The sequence below is a fragment of the Antechinus flavipes genome, chromosome 1 (assembly GCF_016432865.1).
Source record: "Antechinus flavipes isolate AdamAnt ecotype Samford, QLD, Australia chromosome 1, AdamAnt_v2, whole genome shotgun sequence".
Lineage (NCBI taxonomy): Eukaryota > Metazoa > Chordata > Mammalia > Dasyuromorphia > Dasyuridae > Antechinus > Antechinus flavipes.
In genome coordinates, this window is record NC_067398.1 from 644,830,382 (window position 1) to 644,855,576 (window position 25,195).

Below are 25,195 nucleotides of genomic sequence, written 5' to 3' on the forward strand. Positions count from 1 at the left end.
CAGAATCACCATTTTAAGTGTATAAAAAGAAGTATTTAAGATGACAAAGGAAACATTGTATTAAAATACTTTTAAAAACATTTTTTAAAAAAATAGAACCATAGACCTTCTGAAATCTATCCAAGTTTAAAAATCTTATTTTAGACATTTCTCCTTTTTTATCCTCCATCAAAATAATTCCTCTCTTACCAACTTTTGCTAGGCTGGCTTCCCTTGTGTATTCTTACTCAACCTTTGAAATTTGCTTTCCCAATATCCAGGGTACATGATGTTATTTTTCTAGTTTTCCCTTCTTTCTCTTTCAGAAACTCTTTAATGGGAATTACTTGACACCTCTTCCCCAAACACATACACAAACTCAACATTCCATTTTCCATGATTTCCATTATTCCAACTCTTAGATTTTCTTTTGAAGTGAGAATCAGATCCAGAATAGTAGTTCCCCTTAAATTATAAGACAGCTTTATCATTAAAAAAACAAAAAACATAAGAAAATATTTCTGTCTCCATTCAGGAAAGGGAATTCCAGTGCATCAAGAAATATTAGTTAAATACAAGGAATGATATCTTGAGTGGTTAGCAAAGAAAAACCTGTGGCACTCCTTGCTTTGTCCGAATGTGTGTTTGCTCATTGGTACCCTCACTTGGAGTCCTGACTAAGCTACTTTCATGGGAATGACAGAAAGTACTGTAGGGTAGATCACAGAGGATTTCAGCTGGGTGTGGTAAAATGGATGTTTTTCCATTCTGGGAACACTGAAAATTTATAGGGATCATCTCATCGGAGTGAGTCACCCTGAAGACACCAGAAAACCTAGCCCAGCCTTCAGATACTGAAGAGAAGATGAGGACAGGAGCACTGAATTGGGAGTGGGGAGGGGGGCTTAAAAAGGAAGACTGGAGAAATAGTGATTGGGAAAGGTCCTATAAGGGGCAGAGGAAGAGGAAGGGAGAAAGGCCTGTGGAAGAGGAATCCTTGGTGGGAGGAAAAGGATGCTGGGAGGGGGAGACAAAATGGAGAAGAGTGAGGGGCTTTAGGGGAAAGGATGACACTGGGAGAAGGGGAGAGAGAGTAGGGGCTGGTGAAAAGGCTAACCCGGTCAGCAGAGACCTTTGGCAGCTCCTCCGCCTGCCTTTGCCTGGCCTGGACACCCTCTCCCTCCCAGCTTTCCCCCTCTCCCACCTCCATGCCGCCTCGGTTCCCCAGCTGCCAGCGGACCCGGGAGCTCCTTAGTCCTCCCGAACCTCCCCCACTCACGTCCCGCTCTGTTGCTACAGGAGTTACTGCAGTCCCTATGAAGGCCGTGATTCCCTTCCGGAGACCTGACTCCTCTGGACAGCGCCCAGGCTCGGGAGAGTTTTAGACTCCCCGAACTGGCCCCGGAGCTCGCCCCAGCCCTTCCCCACACCCCCGGACCTCTGGGCGGGGCCACAGAATCCAAATGACAGCCGGGGGCGGGGGAGCCCGGGACTTTATAGGCGTCAAGCCCCGACCTTTACGAGTCCGGAGTAAAGCCCTGGACATAGCATCGGAGCTGGGGGGAAGGGGTGGCGGGACGTCCGAGCTGGGAAGACCCTCAGAGCGCGGGGGGAGAGAAGGGAACGGAACCTCATGCGGCTACCACGTGCACTAAGGGCTTCTACGAACATTGCCGCGTCTGAAGTGGATGCTATTCTTATCCTTGTGTCTGTCCTCTCTAATAGCCCACAACCTTTCTTTAAAAGCCCAGCGCTGGAGCTGGAATCCAGAACACTGAGTTCGAACTTAGTCTCGGGCAGCTACGTGCTGCTGTGTGCTCCTGAGCAAGTCACTGAACCTCTCCCAGTTTCAGGTTTTTTTTTTTTAATTTAAAAAATAAAGATAATAATAATAATATCTGCCATTCAAGGTTGTTATGAAAATCAAATGAGATAATGGATGCAAATCTTGAAATTCTGTATAAATGCGAGCTGATATTATTAGTGGTTTCAGCTGAGTTTTACAGGAAGCTGAGATTCTAAGGGTCAGTTGTCCGAAGTAGGACATGGGGTGGGGGGGGAGAGAAGCCAATGCCAAATAAAAAATACCTCATGATATTCCCCAATACTTGATTGTACAACTCTGCATTTTTCCTCACATTATTCTTCAAGTTAAATAACATATTATTCTTCTTTGGGCTTGATTAATAAATTTGAGAACTCAAGTAAACTTATAGGCATTGAAACATATTAGATAAATATCTGAAACTTCTAAATGGAGCTGCAATTTCATTTGTTTAGAAGTTCCCTGCAATCAATATTTATTTGTTATACACCTAATATGTTCCCAATATTGTATGTACTAGGTACTTGGGATTTAAAGACAAAAGTGAAATAGACCCTACCCTCATAGAGCTTACATTCTTATGAGGGAGATAATATATAAAGATTTGTCTATAATTATGTGATAAATAGATGTATATAATACGTTTATGTTATAAATATGTATATTAGCACAATATTTTATAAATGTAACTTTATACAAATATAATAAATGGTAATTTGGGAAGGGAAGACACTAGTGGTTTAAGGGCACTTAGAAAGACTTCATGCAGAAGGTGGTACTTGAGTCAACTTTTGAAGAAACAAGAGAATTTAAGAAGCAGAGGTGGGGACGGACTACCTTTCAGCTGTGGAAGCCAATTAAGTCATGGAAACTAGAAAGTCCAAAGACAATAGCACATGATGAAGTGTTATTTGTGAAATCCAGTTTGGCTGAAGGATAGTAAAAAAAAAAAAAAAAGTCCAAGACTCTCTAATGTAAAGTGAGAACAGGTTGTCAAAGATTTTAAATACCCAACAGGTGAGATCCTGGAGAGCCAATGGAATGTACTTGAGTAGGCCAGTGATGTAATTACAACTATCTTGGGAACATCATGGGGGTGGCTGTAGGGAGGATTATTTGGAGAAGGAAGACACTTGAGAGGAGATGACCAATTAGGACACTTTTGCAATAGTCCTGGGGAGAGGTGCTGAAGGCAATAACTAAGGGTATGAGCAGTGAGAAGTGGACAGATGCAAGAAATGTCACAGAAGTGGTAAAAAACAAAATGGGCAATGGATTGGATGTGGTGGGGGAGGATGAGTGAGAGGAAAAGCTGAGAATGGCATCAAGATTGTGAACCTGGGTGACTGGAAGGTTAGTTGGGCTCTCTACAGAAAAAAAAAAAAAGATAAGTTCAGAAGACGTTTAAATGGAAAGATAATGAGGTCCATGGCATATATAATAACCCTTCTATTCTTACTCATTCTGTATGACTCATTCCATCCCACTGAATATGAAAGAAGGTGAAGGCTTTGCCCTTTTTTCTCACTGGCCCTTGCCCTGAAGCCCAGAGCCAGCCCAAGGGTGAGAGATTATGGGTATATGGGGAAAGGGGAGCTTTTCTAATAACATTTGCACAGCTACTGAGATTGCCTGGGTCATAGTCAGATCCTGATAAACCAAGTAATTGATGCCTGGGAAAGGCAGGGAGCACTGGGAAGATAGCATAGCAAAACAATAGATGAAGAAATTAGGTTGGCACAAGTCCATGATTGACGATAGCAAGGAGGATGAGACTTATCTTCCCATCCCCCAACTGGCTAATTGATCATCCTGAATCCCCTAAGTGTTTTTACACTTAAGAGACCATTAGTATGTTATTGTATAAGGAGTCTATACAAGCTATAGATGTAAGCCAAATGCATGATAAATGTATAGCTGTGCAAATATCTTTTTTTCTTCCTTTCTTCCTCCCTCCCTTCTTTCCTTTTTTTCCTTTCCTCCCAATTTTCCTCTCTTTTTCGCCTTTTGTTATTCCTTCCTCTCTCTTTCCCTCTGTCTACCTGTTTCCCTTTCCTTGATCTCTCTTTATCTTTCCTTTCATTCTCTCTCCTCTCTGTCTCTATCTCTCTGTGTGCCTTTCTTTGTCTCTCTGTCTCTCTCTTTCTTCCCTTTTTCTCTTTTTCTCTCCTCTTTTTATTCATCTACTTATATATATGGGGGTTTTTGAGCCAAATATGTTATCTGATATAACAAATTACCAATGAGGAAATTCCTTCTAATAATGCAGACTGGCACTTGGGGCAGTGAGAGATAGTGACTTGTTGGTGTTCACATAATCAGAATTCATGAAAGAAGAGACTTGTATCAGATCCTTTCAACTTCAGGGTACTTTTTTTCTACTTTCTACTTTTTCTTCTACACCTGAACTCTACAGCTGCTTTTCTTCCTTCGGTTTTCCTGACAGTGCTCTCCCTTGACTCTCTTCCTACCTTTCTATTCTATTCCTACTTTCCTACCTCTTCCTTCCTTCCTAATAGTGTTTCTCACTACTCAATCTTGGTTCTTCATTCAGATCATACCCACTAACTGTGGGTGTCCCTCAGATCTCTATCCAAATCCTTCTACTCTTCTCTCCCTGTACTATTTCTCTTGGTGATCCCATGGATTAAATAGTTCTCTGTGTCAATAATTCTCAGATATATTTATCCAGTTTTAATACCACTAGTAAATGTCCAAGTGTGGATTTGAACTCAGATCTTTCTGACTCCAGAACTAGCACTCTATCCACACTACCATCAAGCTGCCATTAAAAACCACAGAAAATTGAACCCCCTTTAAAGCAGAGACCAATGGCCCTAATTCTACTTGGAGATACAGTGGAATATAAATACTCATTCTTCTCTAAAGAAACCTGTAATGGAAGAATAACTTTTATATCTCATAAATCAGATGGACTGAAGGACAATGTATAGAAATTGAAAATCTATGGAAAGGACTATGAAGACAAATCAACCAGCAGCACAACTGGATTCTGAAGGATCTTGATATCACAAAAGCAGAGATGCAGCATGCCTATATGCCTGTAAAGATGAGGAAGGGACTGGGGGGGGTCCCCAGGATGAAAGTTCAGCTATGAATGCCTCCTGGAAGCACAAACTGATGCCATGGAACAGATGTTTTGAAAGTTGTGCACTGGGCAATATGCCAACAGTAGCAAGCAAACAGGAGAATGTGCTAATATGTCAAAATTCCCCACAGTGGGAAGTAATGGACTTTGATTCAAAATATCAGAAGCTCTGGGAGTGGTTGATTGACATGGAAGCTGCAGTGATGAACAGCTGTGTCCCAATGAGGTCCTAGGAGCAATATCAACATATTTGCAAAGGCTCATTTTGTGACAGAAATGGGCCATGTGACTGTGCTTAATCACAACAGGAGGCTTGGCTTGGAACTCAGTGACATGTTTTCCTTGGCACTTCAATAAAAGGAGAAAAGAATCAGTAAGAAATGTATGCATTAGAAAAATAAAATATAATTAAAAATAAAAAAGAATGATAAAAAAGTAAAGTAATTTCTAATAAAAAGAAATGAATACATTAACTTGGGGTGAAAAGATAATTAGCCTTTGAAATATGAATGCCACAACCTATGGAATTATTGAAATTAAATTTTTATTGAAAACTTAAAAAATAAAAGTAAATGATAGTGCACTCAACAGTAATAGGGAAGTTCAGAAGAGGGGAGAGTTGGGGGGAAAGATAATGAATTCATTTTTGACATGTTGAATTTAAAATGTCTGGTGATCATCCATTTTGAAATATGCAAGAGGCAGTTGTAGATGTAAGATTGGAAGTTAAAATAGAAGTTAGACTTGGGTAAATAGATTCGATAATTATCATCAAAAGTGACTATTTAGTCCATGGAATCACCAAGAGAAATAGTATAAAAGAAGAGTAAAAGGACCAGGATAATGCATTTGGGAACATCCACAGTTAATGGAGGCTTCATCTCCCTGAGTTCAAATCTGTCTTTAGACACTTACAAGCTGTGTAACCCAGTTTGGCTCAGTTTCCTCATCTGTAAAATGAGCTGGATGAGGAAATGTCAAACCCCTCTAATATGTTTGCCAAGAAAATCCCAAGTGGGGTTAGAGAGTTGGACAAAGCTGAAAAACACCTGAATAACAACCAGTTAGTGGCCATAAGGTGGATGAATAACCATCAAAGAGTGAGAAGGAGTTTTATTTATTGCCAAGCACTTTTGCAAATATTAATTCATTCAATCCTCACAATACCCTGGGTGTATATACTCTTACATCTAACTAGTCAATCAACTGCCTCTAGTATTAATTAAAGAAAAATGAGTCATGCAGATTTGTTCCTGGAAACAGAGGGGTTTATGACAGCAGTTTAAGATCAAAAACTAAACGGGGGTTATCTCAAGAGTCCAGACTTAGTAATCAAAGTAGATTATGCAAGGAAATAGTAGAAACTTTGCAATCTATCACTGTAAAAATTAGCACCTATCAAATGTCTTGTGGGATGAGACTGGATCCCTAGAATTAGACATCAGAAGGTTTCTGTCTTTCATAAACTGACAAATGACAATATCTATCAACTCAACATTTCAAATTTTCCTTTGAACCCTCTCCAACTCTACTTTTCCATTACTATTGAGGACAGCACTATCCTCCCATGCCCTCAGGCTCACAGTTTAGAAATCTTTTCTTTTATCTCTTATTCCTTATCTCTTATATCTAATACTATCTCTTATACCTCATATCCAAGCTGTTGTCAAGGCTTGCCTATTTCACCTTTGCAAGATTTCTCAAATATGTCTCCTTTTCTTTGTCAACACTGCTACCAGTCTGGTACAGTAGACCCTCATCATCTTATGTCTGTGTTATTGAAATAGCCTGCTGGTGGGTCTTTTCAGCTTCAAGTCTCTCTTCATTCCAATACATTCTCCATTCAGCCACTAAAAGGATTTCCTTTTTTTTTTTTTTTTTTTTTTAACTTTCAAAGCATATGCATGGCTAATTTTTCAATATTAATCCTTGCAACTTTGCGTTCCAATTTCCTCTTCCTTCCCCCACATCCTGCCCTAGATGGCAAGTAGTTCAATATATATTAAACATGGTAGAAATATATGTTAAATCCAATATACATACATATTCAAACAATTATCTTGTTGTACAAGAAAAATCAAATCAAAGCAGAAAAAATGAGAAAGAAAATAAAATGCAAGGAAACAACAATGAAAACAACAAAATGCTATGTTGTGGTCCACATTCAGTCCCCACAGTTCTCTCTCTGGGTGCAGATGACTCTCTTCATCACAAGATCATTGGAACTGGTCTCAGTCATTTCATTGTTGAAGAGAGCCACATCCATCAGAATTGATCGTCGTATAGTCTTCTTGTTGCCATGTATGATGATCTCCTGGTTCTGCTCATTTCACTCAGTCTCAGTTCATGTAAGTCTCTCCAGGCCTTTCTGAAATCATGCTGCTGGTCATTTCTTATAGAACAATAATATTCCATAACGTTCATATACCACAATTTACCCAGCCATTCTCCAATTGATGGGCATCCATTCATTTTCCAGCTTCTAGCTACTACAAACAGGGCTGCCACAAACATTTTGGCACATACAGGTCCCTTTCCTTTCTTTAGTATCTCTTTGGGGTATAAGCCCAGTAGTAACACTGCTGGATCAAAGGGTATGCACAGTTTGATAACTTTTTGAGCATAGTTCCAAATTGCTCTCCAGAATGGCTGGATGTGTTCACAATTCCACCAACAATGTGTCAGTATCCCAGTTTTCCCACATCCCCTCCAACATTCCACATTATCTTTCCCTGTCATTCTAGACAATCTGACAGATGTGTAGTGGTATCTCAAAGTTGTCTTAATTTGCATTTCTCTGATTAATAGTGATTTAGAGCACCTTTTCATATGACCAGAAATGGTTCCAATTTCTTCAAATGAAAGTTGTCTGTTCATATCCTTTGACCATTTATAAATTTGAAAATGGCTTGAATTCTTATACATTTGTGTCAATTCTCTATATATTTTAGAAATGAGGCCTTTATTAGAACCCTTGAATGTAAAAATGTTTTCCCAGTTTATTGCTTCCCTTTGAATCTTGTATGCATTAGTTTTGTTTGTACAAAAACTTTTAAACTTAATATAATCAAAATTACCTATTTTGTGATCAATAATGATCTCTTGTTCTTCTTTGGTCACAAATCCCTTCCTCCTCCACAAGTCTGAGAGGCAAACTATCCTTTGTTCTTCTAATTTGCTTATAATATTACTCTTTATATCTAGATCATGAACCCATTTTGATCTTATATTGGTTTATGGTATGAGGTGTGGGCCAATGCCTAGTTTCTGCCACACTAGGTTCCAATTTTCCCAGCAGTTTTTGTCAAATAGTGAGTTATCCCAAAAGCTGGGGCCTTTGGGTTTGTCAAACACTAGATTATTATAGTCACTGAGTCTAGATACTATAGGCATTTATCCTGTGAGCCTAACCTCAGTGGATATCACTGATGAACTTCTCTATTTCTTGGCCAGCTTCTAATGGTTTTGATGACCACTGCTTTATAATATAGTGTTAGATCTGGTACAGCTAAGTCTTCATTTGCATTTTTCCATTAATTCCCTTGAAATTCTTGAGATTTCAAGGGCATCTAGGTGGTGCAGTGGATAGAGCACTAGCCTTGAAATCAGGAGGATCTGAGTTCAAATCTGGTCTCAGATGCTTAACTTCCTAATTGTGTGATGCAAGTCACTTAATCCCAACTGCCTCAAGGGGGAAAAAAAAGAATTCTTGATTTTTTTGTTTTTCCAAGTGAACTTTGTTATTACTTGTTCTAGATCTGTAAAATAATTTCTTGGGAGTTTGATTGGTATAGAACTAAATAAGTAGATTAATTTAGATAGTATTGTCATTTTTATTATATTCACTTGGCCTATCCATAAGCACTTGATATTTTTCCAGTTGTTTAGATCTAACTCTATTTGTGTATAAGTATTTTGTACTTGTGTTCATATAGTTCCTGACTTTGTCTTTGTAGGTAGACTCCCAATATTTCATAGTATTGACAGTTATTTTAAATGGAATTTCTCTTTGTATCAATTGTTGCTGGACTTTGTTGGTAATAAATAAAAATGCTAATGATTTCTGTGGATTTATTTTGTATCCTGCAACTTTGCTAAAGTTGTGAATTGTTTCTAATAGTTTTTTATTTAATTCTCTAGGGTTCTCTAAGTATACCATCATATCTGTAAAGAGTGATAATTTAGTTTCCTCATTACCTATTCTAATTCCTTTAATCTCTTTTTCTGATTGCCAAAGCTAACATTTCTAATACAATATTGAATAGTAACGGTGATAGTGGGCAACCTTGTTTCACTCCCGATCTTATTGAGAATGATTCTAGCTTGTCACCATTATATATAATGCTTGCTAATGGTTTTAAATAGATGCTACTGATAACTTTAAGAAAAAGTCCTTTTATTCCTATCCTCTCTACTGTTTTTAACAGGAATGGGTGTTGAATTTTTATCAAATGCTTTTTCTGCATCTATTGAAATAATCATATGGTTTTAGTTTGGTTATTGATATAATCAAATATGATTATAGTTTTCCTAATATTGAACCAGCCCTGCATTCTTGGTATAAATTCTACTTGGTCATGGTGTATTATCCTGAGGATGACTTTCTGTAATCTTTTTGCTAATATTTTATTGAAGATTTTTGCATCAATATTCGTTAGGGAGATTGGTCTATAATTTTCTTTGTTTTTATCCTATTTGGTTTGGGTTCAGTACCATGTCTGTGTCATAAAAGGAATTTGGTAGGACTCCTTTATTCCCTATTTTTTCAAATAGTTTTCATAGTATTGGAATTAATTGTTCTTTAAATGTTTGGTAGAATTTACATGTAAATCTGCTGGCCCTGGAGATTTTTTTTCTTGGAGAGTTGACTAATAACTTGTTATATTTCTTTTTCTAAAATGAAAAGTTCTCCCTTTTCATTTTTGAGACTAACAATTTTATTTTCCTCCTCCACACAAATAAAGTCAGACTTAAATAATTGGAAAAATATTAAGTGCTCCTGGATCGGCCGAGCGAACATAATAAAGATGACAATACTCCCTAAACTAATCTATTTATTTAGTGCTATACCAATCAGACTTCCAAGAAAATATTTTATTGATCTAGAAAAAATAACAACAAAATTCATATGGAACAATAAAAAGTCGAGAATCTCAAGGGAATTAATGAAAAAAAAATCAAATGAAGGTGGCCTAGCTGTACCTGATCTAAAATTATATTATAAAGCAGCAGTCACCAAAACCATTTGGTATTGGCTAAGAAATAGATTAGTGGATCGGTGGAAAAGGCTAGGCTCACAAGACAGAATAGTCAATTATAGCAATCTAGTGTTTGACAAACCCAAAGCCCCTAACTTCTGGGAAAAGAATTCATTATTTGATAAAAACTGCTGGATAATTGGAAATTAGTATGGCAGAAATTAGGCATGGACCCACACTTAACACCATATACCAAGATAAGATCAAAATGGGTCTATGACCTAGGCATAAAGAACGAGACTATAAATAAATTAGAGGAACATAGAATAGTTTATCTCTCAGACTTGTGGAGGAGAAAGAAATTTGTGACCAAAGATGAACTAGAGACCATTACTGATCACAGAATAGAAAATTTCGATTACATCAAATTAAAAAGCTTTTGTACAAATAAAACTAATGCAAACAAGATTAGAAGGGAAGCAACAAACTGGGAAAACATTTTCACAGTTAAAGGTTCTGATAAAGGCCTCATTTCCAAAATATATAGAGAACTGACTCAAATTTATAAGAAATCAAGCCATTCTCCAATTGATAAATGGTCAAAGGATATGAACAGACAATTTTCAGAGGATGAGATTGAAACTATTACCACTCATATGAAAGAGTGTTCCAAATCATTATTGATCAGAGAAATGCAAATTAAGACAACTCTGAGATACCACTACACACCTGTCAGATTGGCTAAGATGACAGGAAAAAATAATGATGAATGTTGGAGGGGATGCGGGAAAACTGGGACACTAATGCATTGTTGGTGGAGTTGTGAACGAATCCAACCATTCTGGAGAGCAATCTGGAATTATGCCCAAAAAATTATCAAATTGTGCATACCCTTTGATCCAGCAGTGTTTCTATTGGGCTTATATCCCAAAGAAATACTAAAGAAGGGAAAGGGACCTGTATGTGCCAAAATGTTTGTAGCAGCCCTGTTTGTAGTGGCTAGAAACTGGAAAATGAATGGATGCCCATCAATTGGAGAATGGCTGGGTAAATTGTGGTATATGAATGTTATGGAATATTATTGTTCTGTAAGAAATGACCAGCAGGATGAATACAGAGAGGACTGGCGAGACTTACATGAACTGATGCTAAGTGAGATGAGCAGAACCAGGAGATCATTATACACTTCGACAACGATATTGTATGAGGACATATTTTGATGGAAGTGGATTTCTTTGACAAAGAGATCTGAGTTTCAATTGATAAATGACGGACAAAAGCAGCTACACCCAAAGAAAGAACACTGGGAAACGAATGTAAACTATCTGCATTTTTGTTTTTCTTCCCGGATTATTTATACCTTCTGAATCCAATTCTCCCTACGCAACAAGAGAACTGTTCGGTTCTGCAAACATATATTGTATCTAGGATATACTGCAACATATCCAACATATAAAGGACTGCTTGCCATCTAGGGGAGGGGGTGGAGGGAGGGAGGGGGAAAAAAATCAGAACAGAAACGAGTGTCAATATAATGTAATTATTAAATAAAAAATTAAAAAAAAAATTATTTTCCTCTTTCTTTTTCCTAATCAAATTAACTAAAGGTTTATATATATTTTTTTCATAAAACCAACTCTTAGTTTTATTTATTAATTCAATAGTTTTCTTACTTTCAATTTTATTAATCTCCCCTTTTATTTTTAGAACTTCAAATTTTGTATTTATTTGGGGGGTTTTAATTTGCTCTTTTTCTAGCTTTTTTAGTTGTAAGCCCAATTCATTTATCTTTTCTTACTCTTTTTTATGCAAGTAAACATCTAGAGATATAAAATTTCTATAATTGCCGCTTTGGCTGCATCCCACAAATTATGGTATGTTGTCTCATCATTTTCATTCACTTAGATGAAATTATTGATTGTGTCAATAGTTTATCGTTTCACTCATTCCTTCTTTAGGATCCAATTATTTAGTTTCCAATTAATTTTTGGTCTATTTTCCCCTGGCTTTTTACTGAATGTAATTTTTATTGCATCATGATTTGAAAAAATGCATTTACTATTTCTGCCTTTCTGCATTTGATTTTGAGGCCTTTATACCCTAATATATGGTCATGAACCATTGAGAAAAAACTGTACTCCTTTCTTTCTCCATTCAGTTTTCTCCAAAGAACTATTATACTTAACTTCTCTAATATTTTATTTACCTCCTTAACTTCTTTCTTATTTATCTTGTTGTTCAATTTATCTAGTTCTGAGAGAGCAAGGTTGAGATCCCCCACTATCATAGTTTTGCTATCTATTTCTTCTTGCAGCTCTCTTAACTTCTCCTTTAGGAGTTTAGATACTATACTATTTGGTGCATATATGTTTAGTATTGATATTATTTCATTATCTATGGTATCCTTTAGCAAAAAGTCCTTTTATTCCTATCCTCTCTACTGTTTTTAACAGGAATGGGTGTTGAATTTTTATCAAATGCTTTTTCTGCATCTATTGAAATAATCATATGGTTTTAGTTTGGTTATTGATATAATCAAATATGATTATAGTTTTCCTAATATTGAACCAGCCCTGCATTCTTGGTATAAATTCTACTTGGTCATGGTGTATTATCCTGAGGATGACTTTCTGTAATCTTTTTGCTAATATTTTATTGAAGATTTTTGCATCAATATTCATTAGGGAGATTGGTCTATAATTTTCTTTGTTTTTATCCTATTTGGTTTGGGTTCAGTACCATGTCTGTGTCATAGACATAGAGAGCAATGTGATTTAAAAAAAAAACTGACACAAAGAAAATGCCCTGGGGATATATAGAGAGATTGATGTTAACCTGAGATATATAGTCCCTGGTCTCCACACTGGTTGATAGTGGTCTGTTGAGAACACATTGGAAGTGTTTGGCCCAAATCTTCAGGATTGTGTCCTTCTCTCTAATCAAGCACTGAGTAACTGAGATTCATCACAGATCTTTAATCAGTAAATAGCCTTTAGAGCATCATAAAAATGCTTTGGATTATTATTATCAGCATAAAACATAATTTCATCCATTTTCTTACTGAGTCAAGAATTCTGCATCTCTTTAAGCTTCATTTACAGTTTACTTTGCTGCCCTCTTAAAGACAGATAAACTATCCTGCTGTGTAAATGCTGTGGAATTCTTATTTTTGTTTTTCCCATCATTTCTGACAAACCAATCTTGATGACTGCAAGTGTTTCTGGCCCAGATGAGTAAATGCAATGCCATACAAATCTCTAAATCTCTAAAAGCTGCCCACTCCTTTTCTGCTTTACTAATGCCAACTGTGTTGGCTCAGTTTCCCTCCAAGTTAGCGGTGAACTGTTCCTACTTAAAGAAGTGTTCCAATTTTTAACATTAAGTCTTCTGGTGTCATCTTGTCTTAAAGAGGATAAGTCTATGATCAGTCCAGCATTCTGCATCATACAATTGCATTTGTTAATCTCACATCCTGTTTGTCTCTTCTCCTTACAATGACAGTCTATTAAATGTTTTTAATTAAATGTTTGCTGTAAACAGGCATTCACAAAACTTTATAGTGTTTAGGTAAATAGAAGACGGTGCTGGTGATAAAGTCATGAGATGTACAAGTCTTCAGTAGTAAGTGACCATTGCTGTTGCTATTTTCAATTCCATTCCTCCCAAGGATTCCCTGATATGACTTGTATTAAAGTCACCCAGAATTATAAACCTATTCTCTCTTTAATATATTGATGATGAGGCTCTCCAGATCTTCATAAATTTTTTCCTTGACCTGTCAGGATTCATCACGGTGGCAGTGTATGCACTGATTTTAGTGGTGGGGCATTTTCCTGCAAGTGGCAATTACATTGTCAGGAATCTGTCATTCATTCCTTTGAGGAGGCATGCAAATTATATTTGATTGTAAAAGCTAGGCTGGCTTCATGGTGCTCTCCTTCACTAGACCATTCCAGAAAACAACAAACAGCTTTGACTTCAATAAACTGACCTTCATTTGCCAGCCTTCTTTCGCTCAGGGCTCCTATTTACATGTAATACCTGCTGAATTCTCTCTCAATAAGACCTGTTTGTCTTTCAAATGTATCAGGTTCATGTTGCCCATTCTCTGTACTGATGGTGAATAGAATCATCTTTGCAAAAGCTTTGGAACATCCTGTTTTGTCTGCAGGTTGGGATCCCTGCCGGCTGTTGCAATCTAGCCAAGGTTGGGTGAAACGGATGATTTTTAGGGCACTTTCTCTCACACCAGGAAGTGAGCAGTACAATCCTTATTAAAGGTTGTTCAGATGCACAGGAGGCTGCTGGATCCCCCTTCTGCTTCAGTGCAGTGAGATGACCCTAGTTCTGGGTCACCTATGTACAGGATTGTGACTATAATTCCCATTGTATTCACATTTGCTACTTATCTGTCACAAGGTAAGTGATTTGGGACTAGCTAAAACTGGTAAAATGGTATGGGGGTATCTTTTGATCTGTGCATAAATTGGATTTAAGTGGGGCAGAGTTGTGTAAAGCCATTGACCTAATTTTCTCTTTCAGGGTCATTGAAGTCCAGTGGCAAGACAAAGTCAAGGTGCAGGGGAGACAAAGTGATGACCTTGGCATCTTTACTGTCTGACCAAAGTTTAAGTGCTCCACAGTAGCTGCTTTAGCCATCTTCATGGCCATTGAAACAAATTGTTCTCATCCTCCTATTCTACCGGGAGTAGATTTCACAGGATTTGGGTAGACACCTTCCTAATTCACCTAAGGGTTTGTGACCCCTTGGTTACCCTTAATCTGGTTTAGGGCACTGATGAAAGTTCACTGAAATGTGGCCACTGTGCATATTACAGCTTTTGGAGCCACGTGTGAGAGTTAGCTTAATCACAAAGAGAAAGAGAGAGAGAGAGGAGAATCAGATAGACAGACACAGAAAGACAGAGAGATAGAGACAGACAGAGTGAGTCAGAAATATAGTGAGGCAGACAGAGAGGGACAAAGAGAGGCAGTGACATAGACACAGAGACAGAGAGAGAGAAATAAAATGAGACAGAGACAGAGACAAAGAGAGGCAGGAAGATAGACACAGAGACAGCGAGACAGACAGAGATAGAGACAGAGAAATAGAGACAAGAGACAAAGACAGAGAGATAGGGAGACTAAGGGATAGAAGGCAGATTAATTCTGCATCAAACCCTGCTGAACCACTGCCCAACTGAGTCCTAGAAAGCCTTCCCAGCCCATTCCAGGCCTGCCCGCTTTCTTCTCTCCCTCACCCAATAAGTGAATATGTCACCTTGTTGTCTTCTTTTCAGTCATTTATTTTTATTGAGTTGAAAATAAAAATCCAAGATAATAGAAAGAATACAAAAGCTAGTGGGATTGAAATGATTTCCCCATCTTTGTCCTCTTGCTCATCCCAACACCTCTTAGAGAATACAGGATTTTAGGGAACTATAGAGATTATTTGAATCCACTCCTTTCATTATATAGATGAAAAAACGGGCCCATTGAAGTGATTTACCCAGGATCATATAACTAGTAAAAAATAAAATCAGGATTCAAACCCAGTTCTCCAAGTTCCAAATCTATTTCTCTTTCCACTGTATGCAGTGACGTTCTCTCCTCTCCATTCTTCCTCCCCACTCCCAGATGAAAAACAAAGGCAGTGATTCTGATTCATGGGGCCAGAATCTCTGAATCCCTAGATGGATCTGGCAGGAGTACTTGGTGAGGGTGACTCTCTGGATAGCCAATTGAGATGCTTATATTTTGAGAGAAGTGAGGAACAGAACTGACCTCCTAGACCTTGGGAGCAAAATGAGCATCCCCTTCCTTGTGCCCCTTATCCTGGGAGACTGAGAGGAGTTTGGAGAGGAAGTAAATGGATTGGGGAAGGACATGGAGCTGGGCTGGAGTTGTGTGGAAAGAAGGGCTGGGTTGTGGCCTGGCTAAGGGTCCCAAAGTTTACAGACTGAGAGCAGAGACCAGCGCCAGGATAAGGCTGAGGGCCAGGACAGCATGGCTGAGCAGCGTGTGGACAGGAGCTGAGTTCTCAATTCCAACATTGCACAGGTCTGTGTTACAGCACCGGACCTGAGGCTGGGTCTGCCCTGGATTGCTATCCTGTGGAGAACAGTAGTCAGCACATTCCTTCTTCACCAGGTTCCCTGACAATCGCTGGTCTGGAGGAGACAGGTAGAGAAGAACTGGTCACACAGACATCATCCACAAATACCTTTTGGAATCTTCCCACTGATTCCTTAATTCCCAAATCAAGCCTTCCATTCTCCAAAACATTCCCCTGCAAGCCCAGATCTCAACCTCTCTCTGATAGTTTTCTACAACCTCTGGCTCCCATGGACAGTGCTTTCAAATGAGCCTACATTTTAGAAATCATCTTCACCACCATCCCATTAACCTTTTTCACTTTTACTATCCTACCATTACCATCATCATCATTATAGTCATAACCATTACCATCATCACCATTGCAAAAACCATCATCAAACCTCGCCATAATCAACAAAATCAACAATCTCCACCATTTCCATTTCTGTCATTAACAGTCAAATGCTCCCAATTGTTTTGCCTGATAATATTATATCCCAACTAGGATTTCTATCACTATCCCTCCATTCAGTGGGTAAGGTTTCCTCTGTCCTAGGTCTGTTTCCTAAAAGAATCTTCATGGAGCTCCTATCTCTGTCCCAGACTGAGGGATAAAGGGGATGGGGAATATGGAAGGAAACATCTCACGGCCTTTCCTTAGATACTCACAAATGAGAGTTGTTTTGCATTGCCGAGAAGAATTGGGACAAGAGGTTGCTTTCTTGCAATTGTCAGCACTTTCACAGACATGACACTGGAGGGCTTGAGCTGTGGGTAGAAGAAAGACATATCAGATGGACTGGGGCTCAGTGGATTCATATAAAGGTCTTGATTTGTGAGGTATTAACTCAGGGTACTTTCTGGGTTCAATCCTCAGCATCCCAATTTACCACTTCTTTCCTATCTCCTTTCTTTGGAGTGGGGAGGGGGGAATGTGGGATTGAAGAAACTATGGCTTCTCTGCCTGGTCCCAATAATCCCATATTTCCCACCTTAAAAAGGAAACAGAAATAGACATAGAATACAACTGTATGTAGTTCCAAAAACACATTTGAGCAAGAGGTCTCTCTCTAGCTTCTCTTCTTGCCCATTGCTCATTCTTAGCCCCTCTGGTGGCTTTTTCCTAGAGTCTCAGAATCACAAAGATACAAGAGAGCCCAGAAGTCTTCTAGTTCAATCCATACTTGAGCACAAATACCTCTATAACATCCCTAGCAAATGGTTCTCCAACTTTTGCTTAAATGATTCTCAAGAATGAGCCTTCTCTTTCTGATTTTCCAATCAATCAAAATAAGCAGTTATTAAGCATCTCCTATGTGTTAGGGATGCAAAGACAATTGTGAAACACCCTCTGCTCCCAAAGAGCTTATATTTTCTGAAGGGAGACAATATGTACATATTCACATACACACATGTTTATATGTTGTATATATGTGTGCATGTACATATACATATGAGCATGTGCGTGTATGCATATATATGCATGCATGCCTACATATAAACATAGCCAGTTAGGTGGTACAATAATTAAGAGTGTTGGATTTTTAATCTAGAAGAGAACAGGTTAAATCTCACCTCAGATACTTATTAGCTACCTATGACTCTAGGTTAGTCACTTGGGTCCACTAAGACCCAGGATACACAGACTGGGGATGGATAACATGTTAGATGACCTATTCAGGCCAAAACATCATTGAAGACCTCAAACTAGGACATTTAGCTAAATCTAGTAAGATGGGATTTAAATAAAAGTAAACACAAAGTCTTCAAAACTAAAAAAAATCAAATTCATAAGTACAAGATGTATGAAGTATAGGTAAACCACAATTCATCTGGAAAAAAATTGAGATTTTAGTGGACTACAAGCTCCATAATGTGACATGAAAGCCAAAAAAATGTAATTTTGGGCTATTCCCAGAGAAGCACAATGTCTGAGGTCAGGGAAGTGATGGTCCCCTCATATGTTGACCTGGTAAGAGCATAGATGAAGCAATGTTTTAAGTTGTGACTACTACATTTTAGAAGGGCATTGGCAGTTAGGAGAGAAGAAGGCAGTTGGGATAGTGAAGGTCTTTCAAGTCATGCTTTATGAAAAGCAATTAGACAAGGTACTGAGGATGTTCAGTCTAGAGACAGAAAAAAAGATTTGGTGGAGTTAAATAGATGATAATGGTTGAATTTCTCTGTAGATTTTTCCCTGGAATTCTAGATACAATTTTTGGAGTTCCTCTTCATTGAAAAGAGGTCTTCAGGCATTTGTAGGGAATGTAATAGGATGGATTTGGGAAGGTGATATGGGTTAAACCAGCTTCCAATTCAGATTTCATGTTTCAGTGATTTTAGATTGTTTTTATAAAAGCCTGGTTTCCAAAAGAAGGGACTTGATATTCTGTTCTTCCCTCTTCTCCTCTTCTCTTTGTCTCGGCTGTCCCCATTCAATTCCTACCATTTTCTTTTGATAGATTGTAGCTTTGCACAGGTCATGCTGGCACTGGATGGGGTTGGACTTTGAGTTTATAAAACTATCCCAAGGGTGTGCTGGTAAATGTTTAACAATTTGCCTCCAAAAAACTTCAACATACTAATGTACTTTAAAGTTTAATCTACATTTTTAACATTTTCTCCATCACTATATTAATTCTAAACAGTATCTTAAGTCTATATAGTAAACAAAACACTAAATCTAGTCCTGACTTAATAATGTGCTCTAGTTTCTGAGGTGTATTAATGTTCACACTGAAAATTCAACAGTCCAGTTTCTGGAATTGGTCACACTGGCTCCACAGCAGCCCTAGACTATTCCCACTGAATGTTAGAGGCAATGTAGTGTGACAGAATCCATAGTTACTAGATTAGAATGAGATCTGGAGTCTAGTCTTAGCTCTAGAATTTAGTAGTTTCGTAACCATGGGCAAATCACATAGGTCCTCTGAGTTTTTCATTTTTAAAATGGAGATACAATAGTCGTTGTGGGGGATGCAAGTTTGTTTGCAAATTCTAAACTCTAAAACCTATGTTGTTGTTGTTGTTGTTGTCGAGTTGTGTCTTTGTGATCCCGTTTGGGGATTTCTTGGCAAAGACACTAGAGTGATTTGTCATTTCCTTCTCCAGCTTATTTTACAGATGGGGAAACTGAGGCATTGAAAAGGGATCACATAGCAAGTCAGTGATATAGCCAAGAGTAAGAATATTGAAAGAGTCCTTGGAGATCTCTTCATTTTACAGATAAGGAAATTGAGGACTCAGGAATTTTATTGACTCAAGATCACAATAAGTAGTATAGTGAAATTTTAATCCAGATCTTCTGATTCTAAATCACATTCTCTTTCTATTATAGCATAATATAGAATTCAGGTATCCCAAGTCCCTAATCCAATCCAATTTCTCTCTCCTTATCTTCCTGTTTTTCTGTCTCTCTGTTTCTGTGTTCCTTTGTCTCTGTCTCTCTCTCTCTATCTCCGTTTTGTCTCTGTGTGTCTGTCTCCTTTTCTTTCTTCCTCTTTCTCTTTCTCTCTTTTTCTCTCTTTGTTTCTCTTTCTTTCTCTCTGTCTCTCTCTCTCTCTCTGTGTCTCTTCTTTCTTCTTTTTCTCCTAGACCTATGATTGCACTGACGTAAGGAATTTTAGTAAAGACCCTTTCTCTTCTGGTTATATCTACCAAAAGCTTAAGTGGTTTGCCCAAGATCACACAGTTAGTGTGTGTCAAAGGTCTTGAACCCAAGTCTTTTTAACTGAGACCAGCTCTCTGTGATCTCATTCACTCCTCTCCACTCCCTTCATCCCCTTTCTTCCACATGATGCTTACTTGGCTTGAAATTAAGGTATTCTGCCACGAAACGGCTCGCCTGTTATAGCCTCATAATCCAAAAGCAAAGCTTCACAGAAATGTGATTCACTGTGTCCCAGGGTTAATCCATGGTCCCACCTAGTTACCCATTTTTAATGACAAACCAGCTGTATGTTTCAGTTCATAAACATCTCTCTCAGTGATAAAGAGTTTTTCTCTTCTACAGAACCAGGAGGAGCCTTCTAGACTTGGTGGTGCCTTTGGCGAGGTTAAATGTTTGTGCTTTTCAAATACACAATTTCTTTAGTGATGAGGTCCTGGGTCACTAGGTGGGGTTGGCAGAGAAAGCCTTGAAGTACTGATACAATTACTCCCTGAGGCAAGCAGGGATGGGCACTGATGGGGATCAGCTCAGTTTTACAAGCCCCACCCCTGTGGAGGTCTTGTGTAACCCCACTTTGTAGTATCTATTCAGAAAGCCAAGTTATGTTTAACATATATTGGATTACTTGCCATCTATGGGGAGGGGGTGAGGGAAGGAGGAAAATTTTAGAACACAACATTTTGCAAGGGTCATTGTTGAAAAATTGTTTTTTTGAAAATAAAATAAATATAAATATGTATATATAAATAAATATAAAAATAAAAGGCCTTAATAATAAAAAATAGAAAGCCAAGTTATGTCAAACCCCTGAGGTTAAATTTCCCCTATAAATCTGTCCATGATCCACCCCATCTTTGCTGAATCTCTTTTCTATTAGACCACTATAGACTTCTGCTTCACGGTGTCTTTCTCCTTGTTATAGTTAATTAGCTCTTTTAGGATGCTAAATCCCTTTTAGTGATTTAGCCTGCTAATCAAGAGCATAGTCCCATCTCAGTATTTTCTTTCTCCTGGTTAATTTTGAGTTCTACTGAGGAACTTGTCTTTTCCCCTGTTAATATTAAAACACTTTTCCTTGCTAACTATATACTCCCCCCAATTCTATTTCATATTAACCATTCCTGTGTCTATTTTTACCTGTTCATTTTTTCTGTGACCTCTCCTCATAAATAAATCTACCTTTTGCCAAAGAAAACGGCCATTGTAAATTCTTCATATGACTGAATTCTAACATTTGGTGACAAACCCCAATAATTGGTATCAATTGCTTTCTTCCATCTCATCATTTTGTGCCTACATCTATCTTATCATTTAGTTCTGAATCTCAAACATATCACTTATTATATCTATTTTAGCACCCCTGCCCCCAACACACAATTTCTGGGATTGTTCCCCAGCTCACCAGTATCTTGGACACTTCCTTCTTGGCTTCATTTAGTCTCAGGTGAAATACCTGTTTTTTCAAGAGACTTTTAATTTCCTCTAGAATTAATGCCTTTCCTCTAAAATCATCTCCAACTGGCTCAGTATCTATCTTGTTTATATACACTAGTGTGTTTATTATCTCTCCTATTAGAATTTGAGCTCCCCATAGGCAGGAGCCATTTTTGCCTTTTCAGTTCCTGGGAAACAGTAATGATTTAATAAATGCTTGTTGACTGAATGACTAAAATTTATTTTCAAAAATACAGCATGATGTCAGGTACATAGTAGGTGCTTAAATGTTTGTTCCCCTCTTCTTTTGATTCTCACAATTGTTCTGAGAGATCATCAATATAAGTCTTATTAATGCCACTTCATCTCTAAAAAAATTTTCCTCCCTCATATCTCTGATCACAGAATGATCAATGTCCTGAAATAAATTGAGTTCAACTAAAATGAGTTGAACTGAATTGAGTTGAACTGAACTGACTTTCATTTCATTAAATAGAAACATTGAATTGTGTTGAGTTGAATGGAGAAAGGTCAATTGAATTGACTAGAATAGAATTCATTTGAATTTTATTTCACTGACTTTAGTTTCATAGCATTAGATTGAATTGAGTTTGGGTTGATTGAATTCAGTTGAACAGAATTGAAATGAATGTATGTTGTAATTGAATTAAATTGAATTAAAACTTAGCTCCAGATCATCCCTTTCTCCCAAAATTCTCTTTTTCCCCCACCACTATCTTACAATATAGAAAGGGCACTAACTTGAATCTCAAGATCTGTTTCAACTTTGTCCTCAATACTTATAATCTATGTGATTTTGTACACTTCATATCTCTGGGTCTCAATTTCTTTATCTGTTAAATTAGGGGGGCACTAAATGGACTCAGGTCTGTTGGAGATTTATGTCTTCTCATTTCTCTCTATTTTTGTTTCTTTCCTATATTCACTGAACTCATTATGAAAATTTTTTATCCTCCTTTATCAGATGTAATAATCTCAATCATAATAGGAGAGGTTCAAAATTGAGCTGGGCAAGAGGAGCTAGAATATAAGGAAGTTTTCAGGAATAAAAATAATCACAGGAATGAACTCATAGAAAGGAGATGGGAGAAGTCTTAAATGAGTGAGGGGATCCCTTGAGAGTCTCCATGTCCTAAAGTATGAGGCTGAAAGGAGAGGGATGTTGGAGAGACAAACCAGCAAAGAAAATCTCCCCTTCATATTTGGTCAGTGATATCTTACTTCTTCCACATTTGTACACAACCACATTATTATTAGGCATAATCAAGTAGATTTCTCTTGAACCTTACCCTGAGATCCAATCCCACTCTTCAGTCATACACAAACCACCCACAACCACATTCACTCTTGCACCATCACCATAACCACAGACAGTTATGAGTTCAGAAGAGATTACTGGTTACCCACAGCCACAATGTATAGTTATGTAATCAAGCATCAACCTCATTCCTGAAATTATAATTGAAATCAGTCCTAATTGGGTAAAGAGGTTGCAAATTAGAGTGATGGTGAGTTTGGAGGAGGTGAGGAGGGAGAATACAGAGAGAGAAATCTGTTCTTTGTCGCCAGGTGGCAGCATGTCAGTGGCCCCTTGAGAAGGACTAAGGGCCTGAGGTTCAAATAATCAAGTTCCAAAAAGGATCAGGATAATTGTATACCTTTTACTCCTGTAACTCTAATTCCACTGATACACACCTTTAAAATTTGATTTTTAATAGCATCTTAGGGTTTACAAATGGGGAAGCTGAATTTTAGAAAAATGAAAGTTACTTGCCTAAGGCCACACGGTAAGAGGAAGAGAAAAGATTAGAAATTACTCTATATATCTAGAATTTCACACTCTTGCTAAAATGTGGCTTAAAAATGCTATTCACCTGAGAGAAATCATGTTGAATAATAAAGAAAACATTAAGCCTGAAGTCAGAAATCCTAGATTCTAGTTCCTGCTCTGATATTATATTAATTACATGAGTTGAAAATGAATTGCAATTGAATTAAAATATAATTCAATACAATTAAATAAAATTAAAATCTGTCTGATTTAACCAAATTGCAATACATCAATTGAGTTGAATACAGGGAGGTCAATTGAATTGAGTTCAGGTGAATTGAATTAAATTCTTGATTAACTATGTGACTTTGGGCACACCATATGTTCTCTTTGACCCTCAATCTCTTTATCTGTAAAATATGAAGATTGTTGTTTTTATACTATCTATATTTTGGAATTGTCTCCTGAGACTTGTAAACTGTGAAACTTCATAGAGTTGGGAATTAACATTAGCATTAATTCCTGAAGAGATACTATTATATAGATACAATAGTATTGATATATTATAAATAATATAGTATAATATTTATAGTACTATTTAGTAAATATACTATACTAAAAGATAACTATAGTTGTTTTAAATAGGCAAGTCAGTTTTTATTTCTGGTCCTTAGTTTTTGCCATTCTTAAGTACTAAGTTATTCTTTGTCCAATATGAAAATGAGTTTACATATTCAATCATACATTCCATGGGTTGAGCATGGGAAGCTATGTTTTCATATAGCTCTGGCATCCTGTGTTCTAAGAATCCACCCAATAATAATACTCAATATCCAATAATATGGCTTATTTCCTAAGGCTCCTTTTGTCTCTGATATAGTCCAGGAAACTATAATATTCTCAAATTCTTTGGTCTTTTCATTTTGTGATTCAACCCTTCCTTATGCTATGGGCTTTAAGACCCCAATTGACCCCAATTGAGGGCCAATTGAATTGGTATGTTCTGCCAACCAGAATAAGTGAACCTGGTGATAAACACTGTGTCTGCCATCCAAGGATCAGCCTAGCTAAGCAAAGATGGCCCAGCCACCATAAATTGGCCGCCAGATGATGAATTTTTCATCTGCTACATAGATTTATGAGACTTTTTGATAAAGTATGGAAGAGTTAGGATTTGCTTCTTTTTTTTTTTTAAATGCTCACACCAGTGAAATCATGGATCCAGAAGCATACTGAAGTATGATTATGGGACCCAGTGAGAAGGCAGGATTCAGTGACAAGGCAAGGTCACCATCTCCACCCCCACTAGAAGAGACCTCCCAGAGCAGTACCCCAATTTCCCCGGAATTTTACCCCCTCACCTTGACTTATGGCGATGGCAGCCACTGCCAGGAGCACCAAGAGACACTTCATGTTGCCGAGATTACGTCGAAGGTGGAACGAGGGCCCCTCCTCTTCCCACAGAGGTCTTATATCCCCATGAGGGGACAGGCTATGGGACAGAAAGGGGGGAGGGTGGTGAGAGGAAAGGGAAGGCTGAGCCCTGGCACAGGTCCAGCTAATCGGCAATAGGATCTAGGATCACTGAGTCATCCTAGGAATGTGCCTTGACCTGCTCAGAACCCCTGCCAGACCCAACCCCTCGGTTTTGGGACTTTCCCATCTTTCTGCCTGCTGACAGTCTCCTAGGTTGGGTACGGATCCCTTAGAAGAGGGAAAAGTTGTTCTCTTCCCAGGAGTATCGAAGAGTACACTGGATTTGGAATGAGACAACTCATATTTGAATCCTGATGCATTAATATCTGACATCAGAATAACTGTTCTTATAATCTGCATGATGTTAGACAAATTACCTCTCCCCTCCAAATTTCTTGTCATAAAAAGTTTGAACCAACCCCATTGGAGTTTTCTTGGCAAAGCCATGGGAGGGAATTACAGATGAGGAAACTGAGGCAAACAGGGTTAAGTGACTTACCCAGGATCACACAGCTAGTAAGTACTTGGGACTGGATTTGAACTTGGGTTTTCCTGACTCCAGGCCTGAAACTCTTATCGACTGCATCACTTAGTTGCTCCAAATGACTTCTAATTT

The 25,195-nt window shown here is 37.9% G+C and overlaps 1 protein-coding gene and 1 long non-coding RNA gene across 5 annotated transcripts in view; one reads left to right on the forward strand and one right to left on the reverse strand.

The window, feature by feature from the left end:
* LOC127544516 (uncharacterized) overlaps positions 1 to 24,457 on the forward strand; it is a 113,294-nt gene extending 88,837 nt beyond the window's left edge. For 3 of the 4 annotated variants that reach the window (XR_007949459.1, XR_007949462.1, XR_007949460.1), the window contains one exon: positions 14,654 to 15,141. This is a non-coding gene — a long non-coding RNA (uncharacterized LOC127544516). Of the gene's footprint in view, positions 1 to 14,653; positions 15,142 to 24,311 lie in introns of those variants that run through there. The other variant, XR_007949461.1, reaches the window with a different exon arrangement.
* On the reverse strand, positions 15,394 to 24,621 carry LOC127544515 (lymphocyte antigen 6D-like). The gene is made up of 3 exons (XM_051971180.1): positions 24,465 to 24,621; positions 16,877 to 16,975; positions 15,394 to 16,281 (listed from the first exon to the last, which is right to left on the reverse strand). The coding sequence occupies exons 1-3, from the start codon at positions 24,514 to 24,516 to the stop codon at positions 16,064 to 16,066; spliced, it is 369 nt and encodes a 122-aa protein (XP_051827140.1). The 5' UTR covers positions 24,517 to 24,621; the 3' UTR covers positions 15,394 to 16,063.
* Positions 24,622 to 25,195: the final 574 nt, after the last annotated feature.